This window comes from Mobula birostris, chromosome 30 (genome assembly GCF_030028105.1).
Source record: "Mobula birostris isolate sMobBir1 chromosome 30, sMobBir1.hap1, whole genome shotgun sequence".
Classification (NCBI taxonomy): Eukaryota; Metazoa; Chordata; class Chondrichthyes; order Myliobatiformes; family Myliobatidae; genus Mobula; species Mobula birostris.
The window spans coordinates 15,859,631-15,885,405 of NC_092399.1; the positions used below are offsets into that span (position 1 = coordinate 15,859,631).

General features: G+C 40.9%; 2 protein-coding genes across 7 annotated transcripts in view; both read left to right on the plus strand.

Moving 5' to 3' along the window:
• zbtb8b (zinc finger and BTB domain containing 8B) overlaps positions 1 to 5,821 on the plus strand; it is a 31,347-nt gene extending 25,526 nt beyond the window's left edge. For 2 of the 3 annotated variants that reach the window (XM_072246983.1, XM_072246984.1), the window contains exon 4: positions 379 to 5,666. In XM_072246983.1, the coding sequence (XP_072103084.1) occupies positions 379 to 687 (309 nt within the window). In that variant the 3' untranslated portion in view covers positions 688 to 5,666. Of the gene's footprint in view, positions 1 to 378; positions 5,667 to 5,716 lie in introns of those variants that run through there. The other variant, XR_011883605.1, reaches the window with a different exon arrangement.
• An 11-nt stretch (positions 5,822 to 5,832) lies between these two features.
• zbtb8a (zinc finger and BTB domain containing 8A) lies at positions 5,833 to 19,138 on the plus strand. 4 transcript variants are annotated; one of them, XM_072246990.1, is made up of 4 exons: positions 5,833 to 5,850; positions 13,200 to 14,132; positions 15,325 to 15,503; positions 16,601 to 19,138. In XM_072246990.1, the coding sequence occupies exons 2-4, from the start codon at positions 13,229 to 13,231 to the stop codon at positions 16,928 to 16,930; spliced, it is 1,413 nt and encodes a 470-aa protein (XP_072103091.1). In that variant the 5' UTR covers positions 5,833 to 5,850; positions 13,200 to 13,228; the 3' UTR covers positions 16,931 to 19,138. The 4 variants fall into 4 exon arrangements, with proteins under 4 accessions (XP_072103091.1, XP_072103088.1, XP_072103086.1 ...); XM_072246987.1 differs by lacking the exon at positions 5,833 to 5,850 and adding an exon at positions 11,215 to 11,273; XM_072246985.1 differs by lacking the exon at positions 5,833 to 5,850 and adding an exon at positions 11,342 to 11,402.
• The last annotated feature ends 6,637 nt before the right edge of the window (positions 19,139 to 25,775 follow it).

Below are 25,775 nucleotides of genomic sequence, written 5' to 3' on the forward strand. Positions count from 1 at the left end.
TTTCCAATCTAAAGGCAGTGTCTGTTTCTAGCAGGATGTAATATTTTTATTATTTGCCTGCCAGGTCATGCACGTGTAAGTAACATGGCATGGGAAAAAATATTTTCAGCTGGTTGGAAAAATTCACTGTAAAATTAGTGGCGAATGACAAGTTTAAAATACTTTGAAGTTTTAAAATGATGAAATGGAAAGTCAGATACCCATATTTACAGATGACACAAAGATAGAAGTAGTTTGTAAAGTATGAAAAAAATATTAAAGGACCATAGTGGGAGATGACTTATTTTAACTTTTTAAAATGCTAAAATATAATATTCAATCTGAGCATCTATGTTTGATCAAAGAATGAAGTATGCATGTTGACTTCACTTCCCTCAGGTGCACCGTTCTAACAGACCAATTGTCTGCAAAGGATGCAGGAGAACCTTTACCAGCAACTTGCAGCATGGAGCAAGGCGGCTTGGCCTCTGCGATAGCTGCACGTGTGTGATGACAACGAATGAGGAAGCATCTCCGGTCAATCTAAGCCAGACTGAACAGGGTTTGGAAACCCAGGAGAAGGAGGACAAAGATGCTAACTGGCCTGTGTACATAGAATCAAGTGAAGAAAATGAGTCTGCTGGAGACAATGTGGATGACAAGCAACAGATTCAGAGAAGTTTGACAGATAGTGAAGGATTTATTTAGTGACACAGTTTATTCCCTCCACTCCAGATGGGTTGCAAATGTTCTTCCCTAAGCATCATGATAAGCAAGTGCAGTAATGTACCATTATAGTGTTGGAACCTTCAAGGCCAAAGAAACTCCAGCCAATATAGATCCCTTATTAATTTTCAAATGGGGTATCAACAGTTGGAATGGACCTCTGCCCAAGGAATCCAATTAGAAGTTGGTAAACTGGACAGAAGAGTAATACAGAATGGTTGCCAACCTGAATGGAGGAAGCTGGGAAGCCTCTTTCTGTGACAATTCCTTAAATAGAAAGAGCCAAATATCTGCTGGTACAACCAAAGTAAAATCCAGAGCCAATTCCCTTTCAGCATTTGCTGATTATTACTGCTTGAGAATATTTTTCCCAAAAGAAACTCCGCAAATACAATGGGACTGTGCTAATTCTACTTTAAGTGACTTGTTCAAAGCAAATACATTTTGGTTGACTATGCCATTGGCTAATCATTTAGTTCAAGATCAAACAACTTGTAATATTCTGCATTGAATAGATCTGTGGATAAACGTTTTATTTTAAAAAGCACTAAAGTGGTGGTGTTAGTGCATTCAGATCTTCACCTTTGAATTTTATGTGGATGTTTTCTAACTTGTACTTGGTGAACATTGTGTTGATGTTCCTTCGGTTGAGTAAAAAGTCAGTTCTCCAAGACTTTTATTTCGGGGCCAATAGCCAGACCAACTGGATAGCCCAGTCCTGGCTGCGATACTGAACATTCTTTAATCACTATATGCCACAAATGAAGGCAGGCAAGTTGGACTTCAGACAACTGAAGAAATTTCTCCAGCACTTGATATATTTATGATAATTGTAACCATTCTCATTATCGTCTTTTTCTGTTTATGTTTTTTTATTGTAAGGGGTGGGGGGGGGGGAATATGTCCCCAATCCTGGAAGCCCACAGGTTCAGTTAAACAGTAATGAACTGCTGTAATGCCGAGAGCTCGATGAACCCTATTCTTCACATTAGAAAATAAAATTCAAGGGCTAGAAAATAGTATTTAAACGCAACTTGGAAAAGAAGCTGAACCTTGTCCAATATAAAACACTGTTTTGATGTATCAGAACTGCTTTAAACTGCAATAATTTTTAATTCACATTTGACCTCTCAAAGGGAACAAGTAGAAGACTAAAATGCTTACCTGAAAGGTCTCCTCACCATTGTCTCTCTGACAGATTATATTGCTATTTGATAGCCCTACATCAATAAATTGTCAATGTTTGTGTGGTCCACATAATAACAGGGTGGAAGCAAAGACCCTGTGATTGATCCATCATTCCTTTGGTGTCAAAGATGTTTGCTGTTTTTAAGCTCATCTTTTTAATAACTGATTGGATGTGATTTTAATGTATGTGTGCATGTTATAAAGTTTGTTCTCAACTGTAATGAGTCTAATGTTCTTTGATTAGGTACAGAGAATCTTTTAATCATGCTGCACTAATCTTGGAATATGAAGAAAAAGAATGATAGTATGTTCCTTTGTCCCCCCAACCCCAATGCTATGGGTTCAAATATATTCTCACCCCATAGTACATGTGCAAAAACCTGTTTTGTAAATTTTTACTTGTTATTTATGGACACAAATTTATTTGCAACACAAAATTGTTATTAATAAGGCTTTTGACGTACCAAAGGATCTCAGCAAGCTTCATAGTAATGTTAATGAACAAAATTTGACACCAGACTACATAATGAGATATTAGGTGAGGAAAATGAAAACTTGCTTGATACTTTTTCCTTGTTTGAGAAGGAAAGAAACAGAAGAATGGAGAGGTTTGAGGGTAGGATCCCAGAACTGAAGACATAATCCACATTTGTGGACTGATTTTAGTATTTAATCTGCAGGCCACTTCAAGGGGTGTGGGGGAGGGCTGATAGTGTAGCTTGCTAGAAGCTTGAATGGTCTGGATGGACTCCAGTGATTATAATAATAGATTCATTTAGTTTAACTGGCCTTTTTTTGGCCTGTTTTGCATTGAGAGGAAAATAGATCAAGTAAGTTGGTAATCTTTTAATTCTGACACCTGGATATTAAATCCAGCCGAGAGAAATGGAATTTATCTCTCACCTAACTGTTTCCATTGATAGTAAATGTGACTGTATGGCCAATAAATTATGGGTCATTTGTGCAGTTTTATATGGGTACAGATGATGTGAGGGAAGTTGTGCTATTGAATAGGTGATCTAATCAAGTTTAGAATCACACCACCAACATATGCAACCAATGAAATTGCCCACTCTGCTGGCAGAGTCAAGTGGAAACTTAAGTATGTGGATGAAAACAAATTTTTAATCTACACCTATATTTGTTATAATGATGTTATCAGGGGAGCAAATAGGTGCATATTAGATTAGCTACTAGCAATCAGTTCAAAATGTAAGACTCCAGATCTGGAGAGAAATTTCCCTTGTGCTGGTGCAGAGTTAATGGATCTTTACTGGTAATGAACCCGTATGTTGTTCCATGTTTGACATGGTGTATCCAAGAAATTCCATTTGCACTTCGAATCAATACAATTTCAAAGCTTTCTGAAGAATTTTTATTAATTAAGCTTAATCATTCTAGAATTGTTCTTTATAACAAATTTCGATTTCCTGTACAATTTTCTACTATGTCTTCAGTTTCAAGTACAAATTGATGCATGATACCGTTCAGTAATGGTGCTGTTAAGCAGGCCGGTGCTGTAGTGACATCAGCACTGGACTTTGAGGCAAATGATCCCGAGTTTGAATCCGGCCGGCTCCTAGCAACTCTGCCTCGTAAAAAAACCCCATAAGGCAATGGCAAGAAATGCCGCCTGATGCGCCACAAGGCGTGAAAAGGAACAACTCCAACAGCATAGTGCTGTTGACGTGTCCATAACAAATGGATAATTCTTCCTGTGGTCAACTGTAAGGAATAAAGGATGAGTGGGGAGGATGGGCTGCCATCTTTAATAAGATTATTACTAACCTGATTGTAATCTTAATCCAGTCTCTCCTAATAAGAGGAAATATGCCATAGCATAAAAATACTTGTTTATGAATAAAATTCCTTGCAGTGAAATCCATAAAAGTCAATAATGATTGTTGTGTTATGCATAAACATATGACCTGAGGAGCAGTATACTGTAAAGATGGGTATTCTCGCCCATCGATCTGTGGTTATTGAGTAACATTGGCTCCCTGTTAAGCAATGCCTTAATTTTAAAAAAAATCTTGTGTTTTCAAATCTTTACAGTGTATGACCTTGTCTCTAATTCTTATAAACCTCTTCAGCTCTACAACCACTGAGAAATCTTTGTACCTCCACTTTTGACTTTTTGATCCTCAAATTGAAATATCAAAACATTAATGGCTGTCTCACCAACAATGCTGCCAAAGTTCTAATTACTTGAATTCCAACTCTAAATCATCCAGATTTTCTTTATTCCTTAAAACTTATGTTTTCAATTAAACTTTTACTCAAACACTGGTATCTCCTTTTGCGGCTTGGTGTCAAATTTTACCTTTGAGTATTTTGCTATGTTAAAGGTAATATAACTACAAATTGTATTTGATCTTAATGTTTCAGTTGCTATGAATAGTACAATAAAAGAACACAGCCCCACTCCACAATTCAAGTACTCTCAATCTCATTGGATAACGTCATAAAATTTAGAGATTAATATCCTTTTTGAATGCTCTTTGAATTTTAAGGTGTACTTTAACCTCCTCGCAAAAGAGGGCGCTGTCTTTAAAAAATGATCAAAAGACCTTGTACAATTTGTATGGGCTCCAAGTGCAGAATTAATGCAAAGGCACATTTCGTAATAGCAGAATTGTTTTTGGAATTGCAAAATTTGTACTGACAACAAGTAGGAATATTTTTAAAAAACAGAAAGAATGGATTAGTTTTCCTCAACCTCCCATGTTAGAGTCTTCTGGAGAAGGAAAAGAATTTATGCCTCTGATTACAGTCATTCTGAAAACTGTTAGCTCCTACACATGAGATTCGGAAACTTGGTAACTGATGTTTGTCTGAAAGGATTCTACTTTTGGTTCAATTATTGGCCACTTTTGAACCCTTTTTTCCCCACCTTAGGATTACTTACTTCAATATTTCATATTGTTTGACTAGAATATTCATTAGGCAACTTCCCAGCTTCTCTCTATAGTTGCTGTTCTATTGTAGCCACTAAGATATTTGCATGCACAACTTGAAATGCCCATTCTTTTTTATACTTTATCTCTTCCCCCAACAGTTCAGTAACTCCCTATCCCTCTGTTCTCTTTTGCAAAACTGTTCCACCCAAAATCCTGTGTCACTTCTCTGGTCAAGACTTTTCCCCTGAAAGGAAAAGTGCATTTAAATGGGATTACATTTTTAACTCCACACTGATTTAGAAAATTTGATGCCCACTGCAATCTTGCCTACACAAACAGTAATTCCACGTTGTACATCTTAAGTTTGGAGTTTCTATCTGCTTTCAACTGCACATGACTCTTAAGGAGAAAAAGACTGATCCTGGTGGCAACTCTGCAATGTATAGGATAATAATGTGACTTGATGGCGACTTTTTTTTATGTGAACCTGTTTTTGAATGTGTTATCCTATTTCCTTAAAGAAGAGATCTTTTTCCACCCTTCACATCTTAATGAACCATCTGTTTTTGGTGCTTCGGTGCTGAATTTCATAGATTGTGACCATGTGGACATTGTTGGCGTCAATGTGCCAGTAGGTGCAATGGAATTGTAAATTCAAGTATTTTACGATCATTCAACAATATGGCAGTTTCTAACTTTTTCTAAATTTAAATTTCTGTTGACTATTTCAAATGTCAGCTGGAAAAAAAACTGGTATCTTTTGTGCAACGTGGACATCTTTAATTGTTTCCATAATCTAAATAACCAAAATAAATGTGACCTAGTGCTTAGAAGATTAGCTACATTGTAGCCATGTACCTCTATTACAATGATTAAAATGCATTTTCATTCTGTATGTAGTTAAGATATTTTGTATTATTCAGACATGATGCAGCCAATTTTGGATCATGGGAAACTGAGGTAAACTCAATGGTGGCCATAATGAAACATCTCGAAAACAGCCCAACTGGTCCATGCCAACCAGGATTCCCATCTAAGCTAGTCCCATCTGGAGGTGGTAAGCAATTTTTTCTTCAACTTTTTGCTACACATTTTATAGCTTTGATCACTCTCAACTGGTTGGAGTACCTTGCCCATTTATCCACATGAATATCCATGTAATCTGTCGATGTAACTAATCAAATCCATTGTGGTTTTCACTGGATATGATGTACTATATATCTGTCCTCATTCAAACTTTTCTAATTTAATTGCTAGACTAAACTCTTTAGTGAGATGAATTTCAGACTGAATTGTTAAGCTGCTTTACTTTATAGATCCAAGTCAACTTTAAGCTTATTTTCTTTGCTCGACTTGTATCCTTTAAAAATAAGGAAAAAAATAGGTTTTTTTTTTGAACAGACTGTTTGCTACATGCTTCTCACTAAATAATTAATTGCAGCAACTGACATGCAGGTTTCCCTTGTATTGTTTTTATATTTTAAACGATTTAGAACCTTTGAGCATCCTCATCTAGTATTCTTAAGAAATGGAAGAGCAGTGTTCTTTATAGATTTTCTAAAACGGGGATTTTCTGTTCAGTCTGGCAGCTAAACCTTCCCAAGAATATATCATCCCCAAAGCACTGACTGTTGGGCTTAAGGTTATAAATTACCTCACCCACAAAAGGAATAGATGCTCTGTTTCTCCACTGAGAAGGGAAAAGAGATGACATCCACAGTTGTTACAGACAGATCCAAATTTCCTTCCAACCACCACTATTTCTTCTGTCCCCGGCTCCATCAATGCCATTCTGAGAGGATATATTTGTTTTGTTTTAAAATTTGTTATATAATTATTATTCCTGGATACTGTAGAATTTGCAGAAATGACCTTAACAATGGTCAAGAATGTTAATCTGTTGATCTTGCCTAACCTTTTAAGATCACTAATTCATGAATAATTTGGATAATTGGACAATGCTGAAAACACATTGCAGCAGTAAGTAGTTATTGATTAGAATTTTGTATCTCGGATCAATTTTGCATCTGTCTGAAAATATAAATAGTGTGACAGATGCTCTAATTGCTGTAAATACTGTAAGATACTAAAGAAAAAAAGGGCTGCGGTGTTTAACTGTTAACCTACTGAGTCATTTTAAAGCTGCTGCTCTGATTAACCCTTTGGGGATATAATTTGAATAACTCCTAAGATACTTAAAATTTATCTGATAGGAGTTTCTCTCCTTGTTAACTCAAGGGTGTGGGAGTAAATGGATTTCTTACTCTCTTACATCATAAAATTGCTCTGTTGTAATTTCAGTTATACAAAATATTAAAAATTTCACAGTTACATTAGATTGCATTTATCCATATTTATATTTATCCATGTTGGGAAAGTAGCCAGATAATCATTTGAAAGGAGAAGAAATTGGAAAACCCTTCCAAAATATGGAAGTAATGATGAACATTGTGACAGACTTGAAGAAAATTAGGAATTGTGGAAGGAGAAGCTAAGTATTGCATGGCAGAAGAATATAAACTACCTTACATGTGGTATAATAAATCTAAATTTGTCTGAGAATGAAGCCATTTACATAATAGTATAAAATGGCTTCATTCTCAGACATGAAGTTAAAAGAAAGTTGTCATTGTCTTGCTGAAGCTTTCCCAATCAAAAGCAAATTTGTTGATGTGTGGATTTGTGAACAATAAATTTGAACACAAAAGTGGATAGTTTTGGATAACTTTTGGAAGCCCGTGTCTGGTGGTGTACCACAGGGATTCGTACTGAGTCTAATTAATAAATCAGATGATATTGTGGTGAACTGGAACAGCAGATTTGCAGATGATACCAAGATTGAGGATGTCGTGGACAGCAAGGAAGGCCGTCAAAACTGAGAAAATGGCAGATGGAATTTAATGCAGACAATCATGAGGTGTTGCACTTTGGGAGGTCAAACCAGTGGATGACAGGGCAGTGAGGTATGTGGCAGAACAAAGCAATCTGGGAATACAAATCCATAATTCTTTGAAAGTGGTGTCATGGATCAATAGAGTGATAAAGGAAGCTTTTAGCACTTTGGCCTTTATGAATCAGGGCATTGAGTACAGGACTTGGGATGTTATGTTGAGGTTGTATAAGATGTTAGTGAGGCTGAATTTAAAGTTTTCTGTGTGGCTCTGGGCACCTGCCTACAGGAAAGTTAACAAAAATCTTGAAGGAGTACAAAGAATGTTGCCAAGACTTGAGGCTGAGTTACTGGGAATGGTTGAATAGGGTTAGGAGCTTTACTCCCTGGAGTGCAGGAGAATGAGGGGAGATTTTATAGAGGTGTTTGGATAGATAGATTGCATGCATACATACTTTCCCCCCTCCGGTTGGGTGAGACTAGAACTGGAGATCAGGTCCAGGGTGAAACATTTGATGGGAATCTGAGGGGAAACTTCTTCACTCAGAGTGGTGTGAACGTGGAACGAGTTGCCAGTGAAAGTGGTGGATGCAGGTCCAATAGTTACATTTAAGGGAACTTTGGATAGCTATATAGATGAGAGAAGTATGGAGGGCTATGGTCCAGGTGCAGGTAGATAGGACTAGGCAGAAAACCCGACAGGCATGGACCAGATGGGGAGAAGGGCCTGTTTCTCTGTTGTAGTGTTTTCTATTTTGCTTGTCCCATTATAGTTAATCCTTAACTATATAACAGCAAAAAACTGATATCAACCATCGCAGCAATGTATTTTAATAGAACACAAAGACATGAACATGGCTTTGCTGTGTGGTATGACAGGAACTACAGTAGTATGGCAGCTCTAAGCACCCTGGCTTCAATCCTGACCTAAGTGGAGCTTGCATATTCTTCCTGTGATAGTGTGGATTGCCGGCCAGTGATCAGGTGTCTTCCTACAACTCAGTCTTGTGCAAGATTTAAACTGACCACTGTAAATTGCCCCAGATATGCAGCTGACAGGTAGAACGTGAGAAGACGGTGATAGGAATGATTGGAAAACAAAATGGAAATGGCAACACACATCAAAGTTGCTGGTGAATGCAGCAGGCCAGGCAGCATCTCTAGGAAGAGGTACAGTCGACGTTTTAGGCCGAGACCCTTCGTCAGGACTAACTGAAGGAAGAGTTAGTAAGAGATTTGAAAGTGGGAGGGGGAGGGGGAGATCCAAAATGATAAGAGGAGACAGGAGGGGGAGGGATGGAGCCAAGAGCTGGACAGGTGATTGGCAAAGGGGATATGAGAGCATCATGGGACAGGAGGTCTGGGGAGGAAGACAAGGGGGGGGGGGAATCCAGAGGATGGGCAAGGGGTATAGTCAGAGGGACAGAGGGAGAAAAAGAGTGAGAGAAAGAATGTGTGTATAAAAATAAGTAACGGATGGGGTACGAGGGGGAGGTGGGGCATTAGCGGAAGTTAGGAAGTTGGAAATGGCAGTAGATTTGGTTTAATGAGTAACACACGTACAATGCCGAAGGAACTCAGCAGGTCAGACAGTATCTTTGGAAGGGAATAAACAGTTGATGTCTTGGGCTGAGGCCCTCCATAGTGGTATTGATTGCTAGTGTGAACTTGATGAGATGAAGGGTCTTTTTTCAAGCTGTATGACTCTTGCCTCCCCCCCCCCCATCACAAAAGCTAGACTTTATTTAATTTTATTCACTCTCTGTACTGCAGAGAAAGGGTCTGAGTACTGGTTATAGCAAAAGTTTGAGCTGTGACTATGAAACCGCTGAGCTCCGGCACCCCCACTAAACTCTTATATTACAGCAACAACACTGGGGAATTGGTGGGGTGCATCTGATTCACAAAGGATGGGCTGAGCAATAACTGCCTGAGCAGCCTACTCTCAAAGTGACAGAAGGCATGGACGGTGTTAGTGAGCAGTTCACCTTAGGAGCACTTGACTCCACACCTCAGTACACACTTGGGCCAAGTGTAGATCAAAGTTGAACTGCCAAGGTAGGGGCAAGTAACTGCTGTTGACACGAAGACAGCACATGGTCTAATGCAAATTGGCAGCATGGCACTAGGGAGGGATGGTGTTGTTGCAAGAGAGACTGGAGAGATCATGTCACCGCAGTATCTTTCCATCATCTGCAAGGCACAAGTCAGTGTGCGACCAGATGCCCTCTGCTTGCTCGGAGAGCGCAGCGCCAGCAAGACTCCTGCGTGTTTGGGACAAAGCAGCCTGCTTGACCGCTATCCAATAATGAGTGTAAGCCGTGTATGAACTGCCCAGAGCTTGTTCAGTGTTTGCCGCTCAGTCGTCTGTTACTTTGCAACCCTGCATGAGAGCACCAGTTATGTCAGAGGAAGAACCCACTTCCCTGCAATCTAAAGTGACCCCATATCTAAGAAAGGATGTGATGCTGTTGGAGAGGATCCAGAGGGGGTTCATGAGAATGACCTCACGAATGAAAGGGTTAACATATGAGGAGCATTTGATGGGTCTGGGCCTGCACTCACTTGAGTTTATTAGAATGGTGGGGGGCATCTCATTGAAACTACCAGATATTGAAAGGCATAGATAGCGAACATGGAGATGATGTTTCCAAACACAGGCACAGCCTCAGGATACAAGGACGTACCTTCAGAACAGAGATAAGGAATAGGAACTTAAGAAATAGGAGCAGGAGTCGGCCATCTGACCTGTCGAGCCTGCTCCACCATTCAATAAGATCATGGCTGATCTGACCATGAACTCATCTCCACCTACCTGCCTTTTCCCCACAACCCTTAATTCCTCTACTATGCAAAAGTCTATCCAACCTTGTCTTAAATATATTTATTGAGGTAGTCTCCACTGGTTCTTTAATTTCTTTAGCCAGAGGGTGGCAAATTTGTGGAATTCATTGCCACAGAAGGCTGTGGGGGCCAAGCGACTGCGTATATTTAAAAATACGAAAAAGTCTGCAGATGCTGGAAATCCAAAGCAACACGCACAAAATGCTGGAGGAATTCAGTAGGTCAGGCAGCACCTATAGGAATGAATAGATAGTCTATGTTTTGGGCCGAGACCCTTCTTCCTGAATGGATTGGGGGGGGGGGGGAGATGCCAGAATTACAGAAGTGGGGGGAGGGGAAGGAGGCTAGCTGGATGGTGATAGTTGATGTCAGGTGGGTGGGAAAAGGTAAAGGACTAGAGAGGAAGGAATCTGATAGGAGAGGAGAGTGGACCATAGGAGAAAGGGAAGGCGGAGGAGACCCGGGGGGGGGGGGAAGGGGAGGTGAAATTCCTGGTACAATAAAAAGGTGGGAAGGTTAGCTGGAGGGTGATAGGTTCTTATTTGTAAAGGCGTCAAAGGTTACGGTGAGAAGGCAGGAGAATGAGACTGAGAGGGAAATATAAATCAGTCATGATCGAATGGTGGCTCAGACTCGACGGGCCGAACTTCCTGATTTTGCTGGTACGCCCTATGGGTCCGCAGACGATGCTGGCTGATATTCCAAGAAAATGTTTTTTAAAAAACCCGGGCAGTTGTAAAATACAGGTAAAAGCGCGATGAAAAAAATGCGCTTTGGTGGTTTGTTCTACTTCAGTTGTAAGTGCCTCCGGGTGTAAATCCGGGCGTTAAGAGCACGTCCGGGTCGAACCGGGTGGAGACCGACATTTATCCTGGGTAAGGGGGACTCGGGGTTTTATTTTTTGCTGAAATTGACTGTGACCGGCAAGGCTCCCTGGATGGCGGGATGAGCAGCGAACTCATTGAGGGCTGATAGGAAGGGAGACCGGGTGGCCGGGCGGATATCGCACTGGCGGTGCTGCCGCCCGCGTACGGTGCAAGCGACCCCCACCACCACGCACTGGGAAGGAGACGGGCACTTCTGTCAAACGGGCTTGGTCTGGTTCTTCGCCGCATCTTCGTCCTCCCGCTGCCTGCCTGCCTGCTCTCTTCCTCACCGTCCCCGTGGCTGCGCCCGGGCGTGCCCAGGTCCTGCGCTCGGGTGATTATTTACCCTCGCAGGGTGGATTAAATCCGGCCGTTCTCTCTTGCTACCCCCTCCCCCCCTTTTTATTTGACTAGCCGACCATTTGAACCGCGTGGAGAAATCGTGCGGAGTCTGGAGTCGCACAGGACAAAACACGTCTGCCTGTCCAAGTCTGCCATGCTCTGCTCGAGTTGCGATCGCGCTGCGTATCGAGGGTGTAATGTTTGGATATCAAATAAAAATCCTCTATCTCTCCACGTTACGGGCATCATTTGGAGTAAATAATGAGTAAATATCAAGGGAAATGTGGAGGCTGTTTCTTTAGCTAAGTACTCGCCCTACATTTTCCAGCCAAGATCAAAAGTTGCGGTTGGTAACTTGCAACCCATTGAAGTTGTCTCTAACCAGCCACTGTCTTTCTGCCCGTCACCCGTGCCCTGCTAGGCCAACAACAGCCTGCACTTTGTGTAGCAGCGTTCGCTCCGCTGAATGAACCAAGTGTGGTTCGCAGACCAGAGAACACCAAATCGCGTAAAATGGTTTGATAAATTGAAAGTTTAAAAAAATATAACTGCGGATGTTGGAAACGGGCAATCCTGGACTTAGCGAGGCTGGCAGTGCCTGCTGAGGAAAATGTGATTTCAAACTGTTTCTCTTTTGACGTGGCCTGTTTGAGTGTTTCCGTCATTTTTTTGTTTTTGTTTTGCGAATGCGTTGATTTGGCCAAAAAAAAGGTAAGTTTTAAGTGGCAGAAAGTTGGCATTAACAGCAACCGGATGGTGAGGTTTTCAGAGAGAGCGTGTTCAAGACTGGTTAAGGTATGGTCACTCATGGAAAAGCAAAGAACAGTTCAAGTTTATTATCATAGGGAAAATGCTGTTTTAACGTACTCTTTTAAAGTTCCAAGTAATTTTTATTATTAAAGTACATGTATGTCACCAAATACACCCCTGAAATTCATTTTCTTTGGACAGACACAGCCTCTTGAGCTTGCTGAGTCAGGAATTAAAATGGTCTGATTTGAACTTTGACCTTGGCTGTTTTCCCACCTAACACCACTCATCCCCAGTCTTAAATATTGCAATTCACCTCTTATTTATCTAAATTTGGGCTCATTTGTTCAATCTACAGCTACAATCCCCCTCCCTCCACCTATAAACTTACAAATGTTTGGTCTTCAAATGAATGTTCAATTTCCATTTGAAACCTCTGTGAAATCTGATTTTGGGCAATGGTATTCAGATTGTACTGTAGGGGTTGGAGTGAGTATGATCTCATTTGCACTTTGGTTGTTTTGATTTATATTTTATTAAATATATATCTTAAATTTGGATGGTCATCCTGCATTAGTTGATTTTAAACTGAAAAAAACACACACACAAAGACCTTTTAATTGCTACTTTGACTTGTTTGAGATGAATTGATATATATTTGACGGGGATTATCCTCTGCTCTAAGCAAATTAATATTCTTCATGTCCTTTTCAGACTGATGTAACCCCCAGGCAGCTCTCAAGATGGAGATCTCCTCACACCAAGCCCGTTTATTCCAACAGCTAAACGAACAGCGTAAGCAGGAAATGTTCTGTGACTGCAGCATCATTGTGGAGGGCAGAGTCTTTAAAGGTCACCGTAACATCCTGTTTGCCAGCAGTGGCTACTTCCGTATGCTGCTGCTTCATAACGCCCAGGATGTGGGGCAGCCTGCCGTAGCCACATTCGACGTCTTCTCTGCAGATGCATTTACAATTATTTTGGATTTCATCTACTCGGGGCGACTGTCCCTCACGAGCCAAAATGTGATTGATGTGATGTCAGCTGCCAGCTTCTTGCAAATGACAGATGTAATTAATGTCTGCAAGAGCTTCATCAAATCATCCCTGGACATAAGTGAAAAAGAGAGATACTTAAGACATTCCAGTAATAGTGAAATTAAATGTGGGGAAGCACCTTCCTTGTACTCAGGCAGCCGTGGTGTAGAGATTAATGCTGGTCACGCTCAGAAGAACTCTGATTTGGGAGGTACTGTCGGACATTCCTGGAGAAATTTCAACTTTCATCAGGCAGTTTCAAACCTTCCCTGCCCCAGAGACCAATTGCCGATGTCTTTTGCCAATGACCAAGCGCCTCAGGAAGTTGCTGTTTACAAAGGCAACAGCTTGTGCAGTTTGGGTGCAAGAACGTCTGAACACATAAACACAGAACCCCAGGATCATGAGAAGAGAATAGCGGGTTCTGAGCCAATTGGTCCACTCGTGAATTATCATTTCAGGCATCAGGCAGATGCGCTGTCTCTGCCACAAAGGAACGCTGACACAGTGCAGCAACCTTCTCAAGGGAGAGATCGAAAGGCAGAAGATTGGTATCCTCCAGTGCCTACAATTGTGGAAGTTGTAGGTGACTGGAATGGAGAGAACACAGGTAAGCTTTCTTTAATGCCAAAGGTGCAGGCAAACCATTGAGATTTAGTGTCTGGGTATCTCATCATCTTACTGTAAATCTTTTAATTTGTTGCTTTACTAACCTGAGGCATTAAAACAGTTCAAATGCATACATTCGTAAGGCCCATGATGTTGTGGGGATGGAACTGGACTCTCTGACGGTGGTGTCTGAAAAGAGGATGCTGTCCAAGTTGCATGCCATCTTGGACAGTGTCTCCCTTCCGCTACATAATGTACTGGTTGGGCACAGGAGTACATTCAGCCAGAGACTCATTCCACCGAGATGCAACACAGAGCGTCATAGGAGGTCATTCCTGCCTGTGGCCATCAAACTATACAACTCCTCCCTTGGAGGGTCAGGCACACTGAGCCAATAGGCTGGTCCTGGACTTATTTCCTGGCATAATTTACATATTACTATTTAACCTTTTATGGTTTTATTACTATTTAATTATTTATGGTGCAACTGTAACAAAAACCAATTTCCCCTGGGATCAATAAAGTATGACTATGACATGTCTGGCTGTACATAGTCATTTGTTTGAAAGGCACTGTTGTCCATTACAATTGATTTTTGTTAACAGCTGCAACTGTTTCTATTTGTATAGCATGTTTAACAAAAATTAACACATAGCCAGATTCCATGGCTTTTTACAGAGGTGTTACTTAATCAAATAAAATAGCTTTAAGAGCCGGCCAGTGGTGTAGAGGCATCAGCACCAGACTTCGAGGTGAATGGTCCTGGGTTTGAATCTGGCCAGCTCCCTGCACACTTTCAATCTGCGCTGGGTGGAGTGTCGAGCTAGCAACTCACTCAGCCTCGTAAAAATTAGACACGGCAAGGAGAGGAATAACATAACATGAGGACGGATTAGGAAATGAGGAGACATGAGGAAATATAAGCACTTGCCCAATACAATATTAAGCTTTAAGGAGGAACTGTACAGAAGGAAAACAGTAGTTTGCTACATACATTGATACATTTTGACAAGAATAATGCTTTCAACGTCAGGTTTTTAGCTTCCCTAGATTTTCAACTGCTTAAAATCTATTACTAATGTTCTGTAGTCATAATTCACATATGTATTGCATTGTCTCATCTGGATTAGTGCAGATTTAGAATTCCAAGTATTTTAAATGTTGTTTAAATATCTACATCTTTTTTTTCAAAGGAGACTGCAATATATTACCAAAGATGAGATTCAAGTGCCCTTTCTGTACACATACAGTGAAGCGGAAATCTGACTTGAAGCGACATCTTCGATCACATACAGGGGAGAGACCATTTCCTTGTGATTCCTGTGGAAAGAGATTCACACGACTCGAGCACCTCCGCAGTCACCACATGACCGTGAGTGTGAAGTCTCAGTGTTTACTAAAGTTAACAATGATCATGGGAGACATGGGAGCTCAACCTCATGCGTATCCTGCATCTTAAATAAACAAACTATTGAATAATAACGTGAATATTATGGTGCACCTGGCAGAAACTTTAGCTGGCATTGTCACTTGGGTAACATCAATTATTAATGTGGAACTCTTAGCCTGCCTTACCTATTTTTGTGGTTTCTTCCTTGTTACTGATAACCACTTGCACGTGGCCAAGTGGTTAAGGCATTGGACTAGCGACCTGAAGGTCGTGAGTTCGAGCCCCAGCTGAGGGAACGTGTTGTGTCCTTGAGCAAGGCACTTAATCACATTGCTCTGCGACGACACTGGTGCCAACCTGTATGGGTCCTCATGCCCTTCCCTTGGACAACATCGGTGTCGTGGAGAGGGGAGACTTGCAGCATGGGCAACTGCTGGTCTTCCATACAACCTTTCCCAGGCCTGCACCCTGGAGAGTGAAGACTTTCCAGGCGCAGATCCATGGTCTCGCAAGACTAATGCATGCCTTACTGATAAATTAAGAGGGAAGTTGTGTACTCTGATCTAATGTTAACATCCATTGATTTAATGGCAACTTATGACAAAAAAAATCTAAAACTATAAAAGTTCCGCCTTTCCTCAACCTTGATCTTCCTGCCATTGTGTGTCAGTCACAGTTGTGTTTCTATATACATTGCATATAGAAACATTCTGACTTACCACAAGTGTGGGTGAACTTGCATTACTAATGAGTCTTGATTTTGTTTGTTGGTGCTGTTTGCTTGCACTATAATATGGCTTTGTGTTAATCTTACTAAATTCATCATTTTATTGTCCTTCGCAACATTGCTGACTTGTTTTATTAGCTCTGCAATTATCAAGAGCAATGACCTAGATGAAAGATCTTGACCCAAAATGTCGACGGTCCATTTCCCTCCGCAGATGCTGCCTGACCCACTGAGTTCCTCCAGCAATTTACTTTTTAATCAAGGGCAATAAGTTCTATTTCAGTTAGTAACAGTATTGTGCCTTTCCATTTTTGTTCCATTCATGTCTTTGTGTTGTTTGGACTTTTTCCAGATCCATGTGTCCAGAAAGGCTATTTGCAAAGTTTGCAGGAAATCACTTACCGGCATTGCAGCCAAAATTGTACAATATGATGGCAGGTCATTTGGGTTGTGCAATAGCTGTACAAATCCAATGAATTCGGGTCACGATGATGAACCTATCGACTTGGATGCACACGCAGACAATGATACGGAATTTCAGGAAATTAACAAAGAATCTAGCTGGATTTCTGCAGAAACTCAGGGCGACACAGAAGTCCTGAGTTCAGGAGGAGAAGATCCAGGCAGCAACAAAGTTAATGTAGTAGAAGAAATTCTGGATGATTCAGATGAGCAAGTGTAAGTTTATGATAAAACTGAGAAGAGAGCCTGAGGGGACATTCTATGCTGAAACCTTTTTATAAGGATAGAAAATTACAAATGTTACCCGAGGGGTTATAAAGAGAGGTTCCAACACCTTGTACATATATTTGCCTTTTAAAATGTTACTAACAACTTGTTAGTTGTTTCTCATTTCTGCATATTAAAGGTGAGATGGTTTAAAGTATTGAGTTACTAATGGAAAGCATTGCTTTAAAGTGTTGCATGATGAATAGTGTATTTAAAACCACAAGGATTAGGTCATAGCCAAGAACCTTTTTGACAACATGTTAAAGAGAAGATGGATTCTCAAGATTAGATTTGAAGAAACATATTGTTTTCTGTTGTAGAATAATGATTATACATAATGCTCAGATATTCACTGTCATGTTGCCCTGGTGGAGAGCTAGCATGGACATGATGTGTTAAGTGGCCTTCTGTATTGAAACCAATCTGTGATCCTGTTCATACAACATACTTCTACATACAACATTTTTACGCTCAGAAAGGACTTCAAATTGCATGCTTATAACCAGATGTCACAGATTCATACATGAACATAAATCTAGAGTCCATATGTTTGGATTGTTTTCAAAATGTTAAAAGTCTGTGATAAGACAAAGGACGATTTAATTTTCATGTTAATTCCAACTTGGGAAATAGTGCTGCAGGCAGAACCATTTTATTTATCCATCAATATTTTACCTAATTTATTTTAAGACTTAAGTTATTTTTAGGTAATTTTCATTTCAGTTTTGTATTATTATCAAATCATCCTGTGTTTCTGGCATCCCCTCATCACCTGCTGGCATTTTTGCTTAGCATGATCAATATTTGTCTCTTGGTTAAGGAAATTGAAGTCTTGTGGTATTACCTGCTTTTGCACCTGAGTTTGTTATAGTAAATAATTTTCAGTCTTGGACAGATGGATCTTCAGTAAAGAAGCATGTCTGGAAATTGACAAAACTTTCTTTGAAAGAACAAATATAATGTTTATACCCATACCCTAATAACTTGCATTTAAACTCACAACATTGATATTCTGTTTTCCTTATTAATTACCGTACAGGTAGCCAATATTCCTGCTCATATAATTCATGTTCAAATTATTGACAGATCATACGGTATTTCCACCATCTCCTGCTCTAGGTGTGGAAGACTGTAACATGAGTGTTCAGTAAGGTGACGTTATGAGCGCACATCTTGAATGCCTGCTAACTCACTGGATGCCTCCCTGACCTTAAGGACTGATAGATATATGTTTTGTATTACATATTAAATATTCTTTGTACAAAGAGGATCCAATTCATTGAGCTTCATGGGAAAAGAGGATAAACAGATATGTTTTAAGTGATTTGTGGTTTTAAAACATCATGGTCAAGATGTATGATATTGCAATACACAATTTTTATATACTGTATATTAATGTTTATTGGATTTTGATCTTGTGCCAGAACTGTTAAACTTGTTGTATTGTAACATTGTTTTTATACTCTGACTGCTCTGAGAATTGCTGTCAGCTAATTATTTCTTTTTTGGATTGGGTAATGTGTTCTAAGTGATTTTGATAATTGAACCTGTAACGCTTAAAACCAATCATGATTTTAAATCATACCCAAATTGGATGCCCAGATTATTTTTATATATAAGTTTCCAAAAAAATACGCTGTCACTTAAAAAAGTGAGTAATTCTATGTTTAAAAAGTATATATTTTTTCTACAAAGTGCATCTGTTACTGGAACAATGTGTTTCATGGTGGTATATTAAATACAGCTGAGTTGACTATTGTGGATTGATCCATACAACTTGTCTAAGATAAAGGTAACCTATTTTGAAGCTTCAATTCATTCTGTTAACCTTATCGTCTCCAAGAAGATGTCAAATTTTTGAATGCACAGTATTTAGTGCCGTAGAAGTATCCTAGGTTTTTAACAGATCTCATTCTTGTATGAATTTGATGTACGTTTTGATTCATAACTTCGTGTGCTTCTCCAGTCCTCTGAAAGGCGGCTGGAGCGATAAGACCCATTATAAATTGATAATCAATTATAAATAAGTTATTAAGCAATGAAATTTTACTGTAAGTATCACTGTATCTTATCTTTGAACCATCTTCAACTCATTTTGACCCCTCCTCAAGCGCTGCCTGGACATTTTGTTGCTCTGATTTCTTGGCATGTTTCTTGTCTTCATTTCTGTTCGCTGCACTATTATAACCTGAAAATAAATCTCCAAATTTTCTGGCATTTCCTTTCTTTTTGCTCCTCCACTTCCCGCGCTCACTAACTTTCTCCTTGAAGATCCATTTGAAAATCTATTTCTTTGATCAAGTTAGCATTAATTGCACCTCTGAGAAATTCTTTTGAATTGTATAACATTGAAGATATTATGTAAGGACAAGTTTTAACAATGAAAATAACAAAAATGGCTGCTATATTTTCATTAGTGGGCCATCTGTACTCTTTTAACTAGAAGTCCTCATTGCCCCAGGCTTTATTGAGTCATAGTGTTGTACTGTACTGAAATGGGTCCTTCAGCCCAACTCATCCACACCAAACAAGTTGCCTATCTGAAACGGTCTTTTTTGCCGTATTTGGCCCGTGTCCCTCTGAACATTTCCCATCCATGTACCTGTTGAAATATCTTTTAAGCAGTGCTATTGTACCTGCCTCTACCACTTCTTCTTGTTCCACATACTCACCAGTTTCTTTGTGAAGAATTTGCTCCTTGGTTCCTGAAATTTCTCCCATCTCACCTTAAATCTATATTTAGCAGCCATTCACCTCATTCTTGCCTCTCATTAACTTTTATACCTCTGTAAGGTCACCCCTCAGTGTTCGACCCTCGAGGAAAAACACTGCAGTCGCTCCTCATAACTCAGGTTCTCCAGTTCTGGTAACACACTTGTGAATCTTTTCTGCATCCTTTCCAGCTTAATGACGTCCTTGTAGCTAGACAACCATAATTGCACAAACTATCCCATGTATGATCTCAGCGAAGTCTTGTACTGTTGTAACATGACATCCCAACTCTTTTACTCAGGGCCCTGGCTAATAAAGACAAGTGTGCCAAATGCCTTCCACACCAGCCTGTCTAGGGTATGACTTTCAGGGAGCTATGAAGATATCTATTCCTAGGTCTCCCTATTCTACAACACTCTCCAGAGCCCTTCTATTTACTGTGCAAGCCCTGCACCGGTTTAGCTGACCAAAATTGCAACATCTATCACGTGTCCAAGTTAGCTTCCAGCTGCTGTTCCTTAGCCCACTTTCCCAGTTGATTTAGATCAGGCTGTAATTTTAGATGATCGATTTCACCGCTAATTTACTAACAAATCAAAAAAAAAAAATACTTCGGGTAAAACAGCAAGGAATGGAACAATGTATTGGAACTGGATCTCGGTGCTCTTGATGAAGAAGCATAAAAGGAGGAATAAACTCTTGGGTTTCCAGCCAAGTATGAGTATCGATTTTTAACTGGCATTTCAAACTCTGTCCTCTTCATCAGGGGTGATGCCTGGGCACGTCTAGTCTGGTGGTATTTATACCCCTGTTGTCCATTCCTCCTGATTGGTTAGTTCTTATCCAATCAGGTTTCTGCTGTTCCACCTTGTTTACAATCAAATTACATTTCTTACAGGAGCAAAACCTTCATCTTTGTTTAAATTCATCTTCTCTATTTTTATTTCAACAGTTTCTTTCACCAGGCGGTTCCAAAAGCCATTGGTGTGGCACAGTAGTTTAGTGCTGTTGAAGTCAATCCTATGGCCATTGTAAATGCAATGTTCTGCTACCTCCGATTTCTCCGAGTAACCCAAACGGATTCACCAACTGTGCTCGACGTGGGTTTCCACTATGCGTCCCATCTGGCTGATATACACTGCTCCACATTCACAGAGAATCACGTAAATGCCAGCCGCCCTGAGTCCCAGGTCATCTTGGACCCACATACACTGTGATTTGAGCTTCCTTGTGGGTTTGTGATGGTATTAATCTGGTATTTCTTCAGGATCCAGGTGATCCTTCCAGAAGCTATGGAAATATTGGGAAGACAGGCGGTAGCAATGGGTTCCTCCTTGTTAGGTTTCCTGGTTTTTCTATCAGCTCTTTTAAGGGCCCGATTGATTTCCTTCACCTGATAGCCATTCTGTAGGGACGTTGTGCATCTTATTTCTTCATGGAGATTCTCCTGGTCTGACATAGTTTTTGCACAGTTAAACAAAGTAGAAAGAACCACTCTACATTGGGAGGTGTGATGGTGGTGGTTTTGTGGAGGTATAAGTCCGTGTGAGTGGGTGTCCAATAGATGCCATGTCCAAGGCTACCATCCAGTTTCCGTTGTATTAGAATGTCAGGAATGGGAAGCAACCATTCTCCATCTCCATCATAAATTGAATGTTTGGATGTATACTGTTCAGATGGTCGTGGAACTGCTGGAAGTACCTAGAGTCCATGAGGCCACACTATGAAAGTGTCATCAATGTATCTGAAGAAGCATTTGGGGCATAAAGGTGATGAACTCAGAGCCCTCTCCTCAAAGTCCTCAATGTAGAAACTAACAATACTGGCAACAAGGGACACTCTGTTCATTTGTTCATAGTAGTTCCCCTTTAGAGGAAGTACATTGATGTAAACGTGTGTTCAAAAAGGTCAATGGTACCCTCATCAAACCTTGACCATAGGAGGACCAAGCTGTCCTTAACACACCGTGCCAATGGCTTTTGGGACCACCTGGAGAAGGAAGCCATTGAAGTAAAACCAGGGGAAAAGAATTTTAACAAAGACAAAAGATCTCATTCCTGGTAAAGACAGGAATTCGATTGTAAACAAGGTGGGATAGTGGAAACCTGATTTAACGAGGGCTAACCAATCAGGATGGATGGATGATGGAGGTATAAATACCACCGGACTAGACATGCCCAGGCATTATCCCTGATGAAGATGGCAGAGTTGGTCATTGAAATGTCAGTTAAAATCAATATCTGTACCTGGCTGGAAACCCAAAAAGAGTTTATTGGTCATATACGCTGGGAAAGCACTAGATCCTTTTTCGAGCATATAAGGAGTTGAAAATGTTATTTTGATTCAGAAGATGGCAAGAGAGAGATGGGGAACAGAGTTTGTGGCAGGGACTAAAGATTTAGTATTTTCACAGAGTGATTTTTCTCAGCTAATAATAGATATCAAATGAACTGAGCAGAGCTACTGGGTTCACATTTTGATGCAGGTATTTATTTGTAAAATAAACATTAACTTTACAGTGTTCAGAAGAAAATCATCCCTCAGTGTTGGAAAATAACAGGTCAGGAATGACAATCACACACACAAAATGCTGGATGAACTTAGCAGGTCAGACAGTACGTGTGGAAAAAAAGTAGAGAGTCAATTTTTTGGGCGTGACCTACTGAATTCCTCCAGCATTACTCTGGATTTCCAGCAGGTGCATAATCTCTTGTGTCTATAACTGACAGGACTAGTAGAAGGTGCAGACATGGGGTGGATTTTGTACTTTCTATGCAGATGTTTTTCATACATTAATTCAACAAATGAAACTATCTATAGAACATCTTTAACTTTTTAAGTTGTGTTGGTGTAAACAATACTTGCAATTTAGGATCATAAACACCCCTAAAGAGTTTGTTGGCAATTGCTTTCATTGTTTGTCAATGTGCTCTGATAGATACATAGATTTAAAGGTCATTCAGTCATTGAACTAGTTCCACAATTCAATTCAATTAACTCTCGGTTCATGCAAGAATAGTATTTTACATTGCTGTGTAAATCCATAAAGAATTTGAGGATTTCTGCATAGAATATTTATTCAGTTTAAGAATAAGGGGTAGACAATTTAGAACGGAGTTAAGGAAGAACTTTTTCACACAGAGGGTTGTGGTTCTGTGGAATGCTCTGCCTCAGAAGGCAGTGGAGGCCAATTCTCTGGATTCTTTCAAAAAAGAGTTAGATAGAGCTCTCAAAGATAGCGGAGTGAAGGAATATGGGGAGAAGGCAGGAACTGGATACTGATTGTGGATGATCAGCCGTGATCACAGTGAATGGTGGTGCTGGCTCAAAGGGCTGAATGGCCTACTTCTGCATCTATTGTCTAAAAGAGAGATTCATATACTTTTAAAGAATGGATTTCCACTCATTTAAAGCAATTCAGATGTATATAGCTTTCAAAGGAAGTTGTGAAATTGCTTTGTTTCAGCATAGCTGTTTGCAAGCTTCTGCATTACAATCACTTGAATTTGAAGTACATTTAAGGAATTTATGAACTAATTGTTTTACAGAGTACCCTTAAAATTGTGTGCAAGTAGCATGAAACAAGTTTTTAATGACACTAAAGGCTATTATTACTCAAACAACAGGAATTCTGCAGATGCTGGAAATTCAAGCAACACACATAAAAGTTGCTGGTGAATGCAGCAGGCCAGGCAGCATCTCTAGGAAGAGGTGCAGTCGACGTTTCAGGCCGAGACCCTTCGTCAGGACTAACTGAAGGAAGAGTGAGTAAGGGATTTGAAAGTTGGAGGGGGAGGGGGAGATCCAAAATGATGGGAGAAGACAGGAGGGGGAGGGATGGAGCCAAGAGCTGGGCAGGTGATAGGCAGAAGGGATACAAGAGGATCATGGGACAGGAGGGGATGGCGTTTTTGCAAGAGACAGGGTGAGAAGAGGAATAGTCCAGATAGCTATCAATCTATTACAATCTATGTTCCGTGCCTATTCTGGTATCTGTCCCCCACTTTTCCTTCGCTACATCGACGACTGCATTGGCGCTGCTTCCTGCACGCATGCAGAGCTCGTTGACTTTATTAACTTTGCCTCCAACTTTCACCCTGCCCTCAAGATTACCTGGTCCATTTCTGACACCTCCCTCCCCTTTCTAGATCTTTCTGTCTCTGTCTCTGGAGACAGCTTATCCACTGATGTCTACTATAAACCTACTGACTCTCACAGCTATTGGGACTATTCCTCTTCTTACCCTGTCTCTTGCAAAAACGCTATCCCCTTCTCGCAATTCCTCCGTCTCCGCCGCATCTGCTCTCAGGATGAGGCTTTTCATTCTAGGACGAGGGAGATGTCTTTTTTTAAAGAAAGGGGCTTCCCTTCCCCCACTATCCTCTGCTCTTAAACGCATCTCCCCCATTTCACGTACATCTGCTCTCATTCCATCCTCCCGCCACCCCACTAGGAATAGGGTTCCCCTGGTCCTCACCTACCACCCCACCAGCCTCCGGGTCCAACATATTATTCTCCGTAACTTCCGCCACCTCCAACGGGATCCCACCACTAAGCACATCTTTCCCTCCCCCCACTCTCTGCATTCCGCAGGGATCGCTCCCTGCGCGACTCCCTTGTCCATTCATCCCCCCCATCCCTCCCCACTGATCTTCCTCCTGGCACTTATCCGTGTAAGTGGAACAAGTGCTACACATGCCCTTACACTTCCTCCCTTACCACCATTCAAGGCCCCAAACAGTCCTTCCAGGTGAGGCAACACTTCACCTGTGAGTCGGCTGGGGTGATGTACTGCGTCCGGTGCTCCCGATGTGGCCTATATATTGGCGAGACCCGACGCAGACTGGGAGACCGCTTTGCTGAACACCTACGCTCTGTCCGCCAGAGAAAGCAGGATCTCCCAGTGGCCGCACATTTTAATTCCACATCCCATTCCCATTCTGACATGTCTATCCACGGCCTCCTCTACTGTAAAGGTGAAGCCACACTCAGGTTGGAGGAACAACACCTTATATTCCGTCTGGGTAGCCTCCAACCTGATGGCATGAACATCGACTTCTCTAACTTCCGCTAATGCCCCACCTCCCCCTCGTACCCCATCTGTTACTTATTTTTATATACACATTCTTTCTCTCACTCTCCTTTTTCTCCCCCTGAATATACCCCCTGCCCATCCTCTGGGTCCCCCCCGCCCCCTTGTCTTTCTTCCCGGACCTCCTGTCCCATGATCCTCTCGTATCCCCTTTTGTCTATCACCTGTCCAGCTCTTGGCTCTATCCCTCCCCCTCCTGACTTCTCCTATCATTTTGGATCTCCCCCTCCCCCTCCTACTTTCAAATCCCTTACTCACTCTTCCTTCAGTTAGTCCTGACGAAGGGTCTCGACCTGAAACGTCGACTGCACCTCTTCCTAGAGATGCTGCCTGGCCTGCTGCGTTCACCAGCAACTTTTATGTGTGAGGCTATTATTACTGTTTGGACTCAAGTTTATCATCACTGACATATGTGAAATTTGTTGCTTTATGGTCTTTTTTCCTGTGTTTAGCCCATATCCCTCTGAACATTTCCCATCCGTGTTCTTGTTGAAATGTCTTTTAAGCAGTGGAATTGTACCTACCTCTACCACTTCTTCTTGTTCCACATACTCACCAGCTTCTTCGTGAAGAATTTGCTCCTTGGTCCGTGAAATTACTTCCATCTCACCTTAAATATATATTAAGCAACCATTCATTTCATTTTTTGCCTCTCATTAACTTTTATATCCAATGCAAGATATTAAAAATACCACGTTGCAATTTTTTAAATGCAAAAGGGAAATAGTAAGGTAGTATTTTTGAATTCATGGACTGTTCAGAAATCTGTTGGGAGGATGGGACGAAGCTGTTCTAAAATGTTCAGGCTCCCTGTACCTCCTCCCTGATGGTAGTAATGAGAAGAGTGCATATCCCAGATGGCAAGGGTTCTTCATGATGGATGCTGCCTTCTTGAGTCATCACCTTTTGAAGGTTTCTCAATTGCCTTGGTGGGAGCTGTAGGCTTCCATTGAGACAGGAGATGCTGAGGTGGGGGTGGCGTGGGATGGATTTG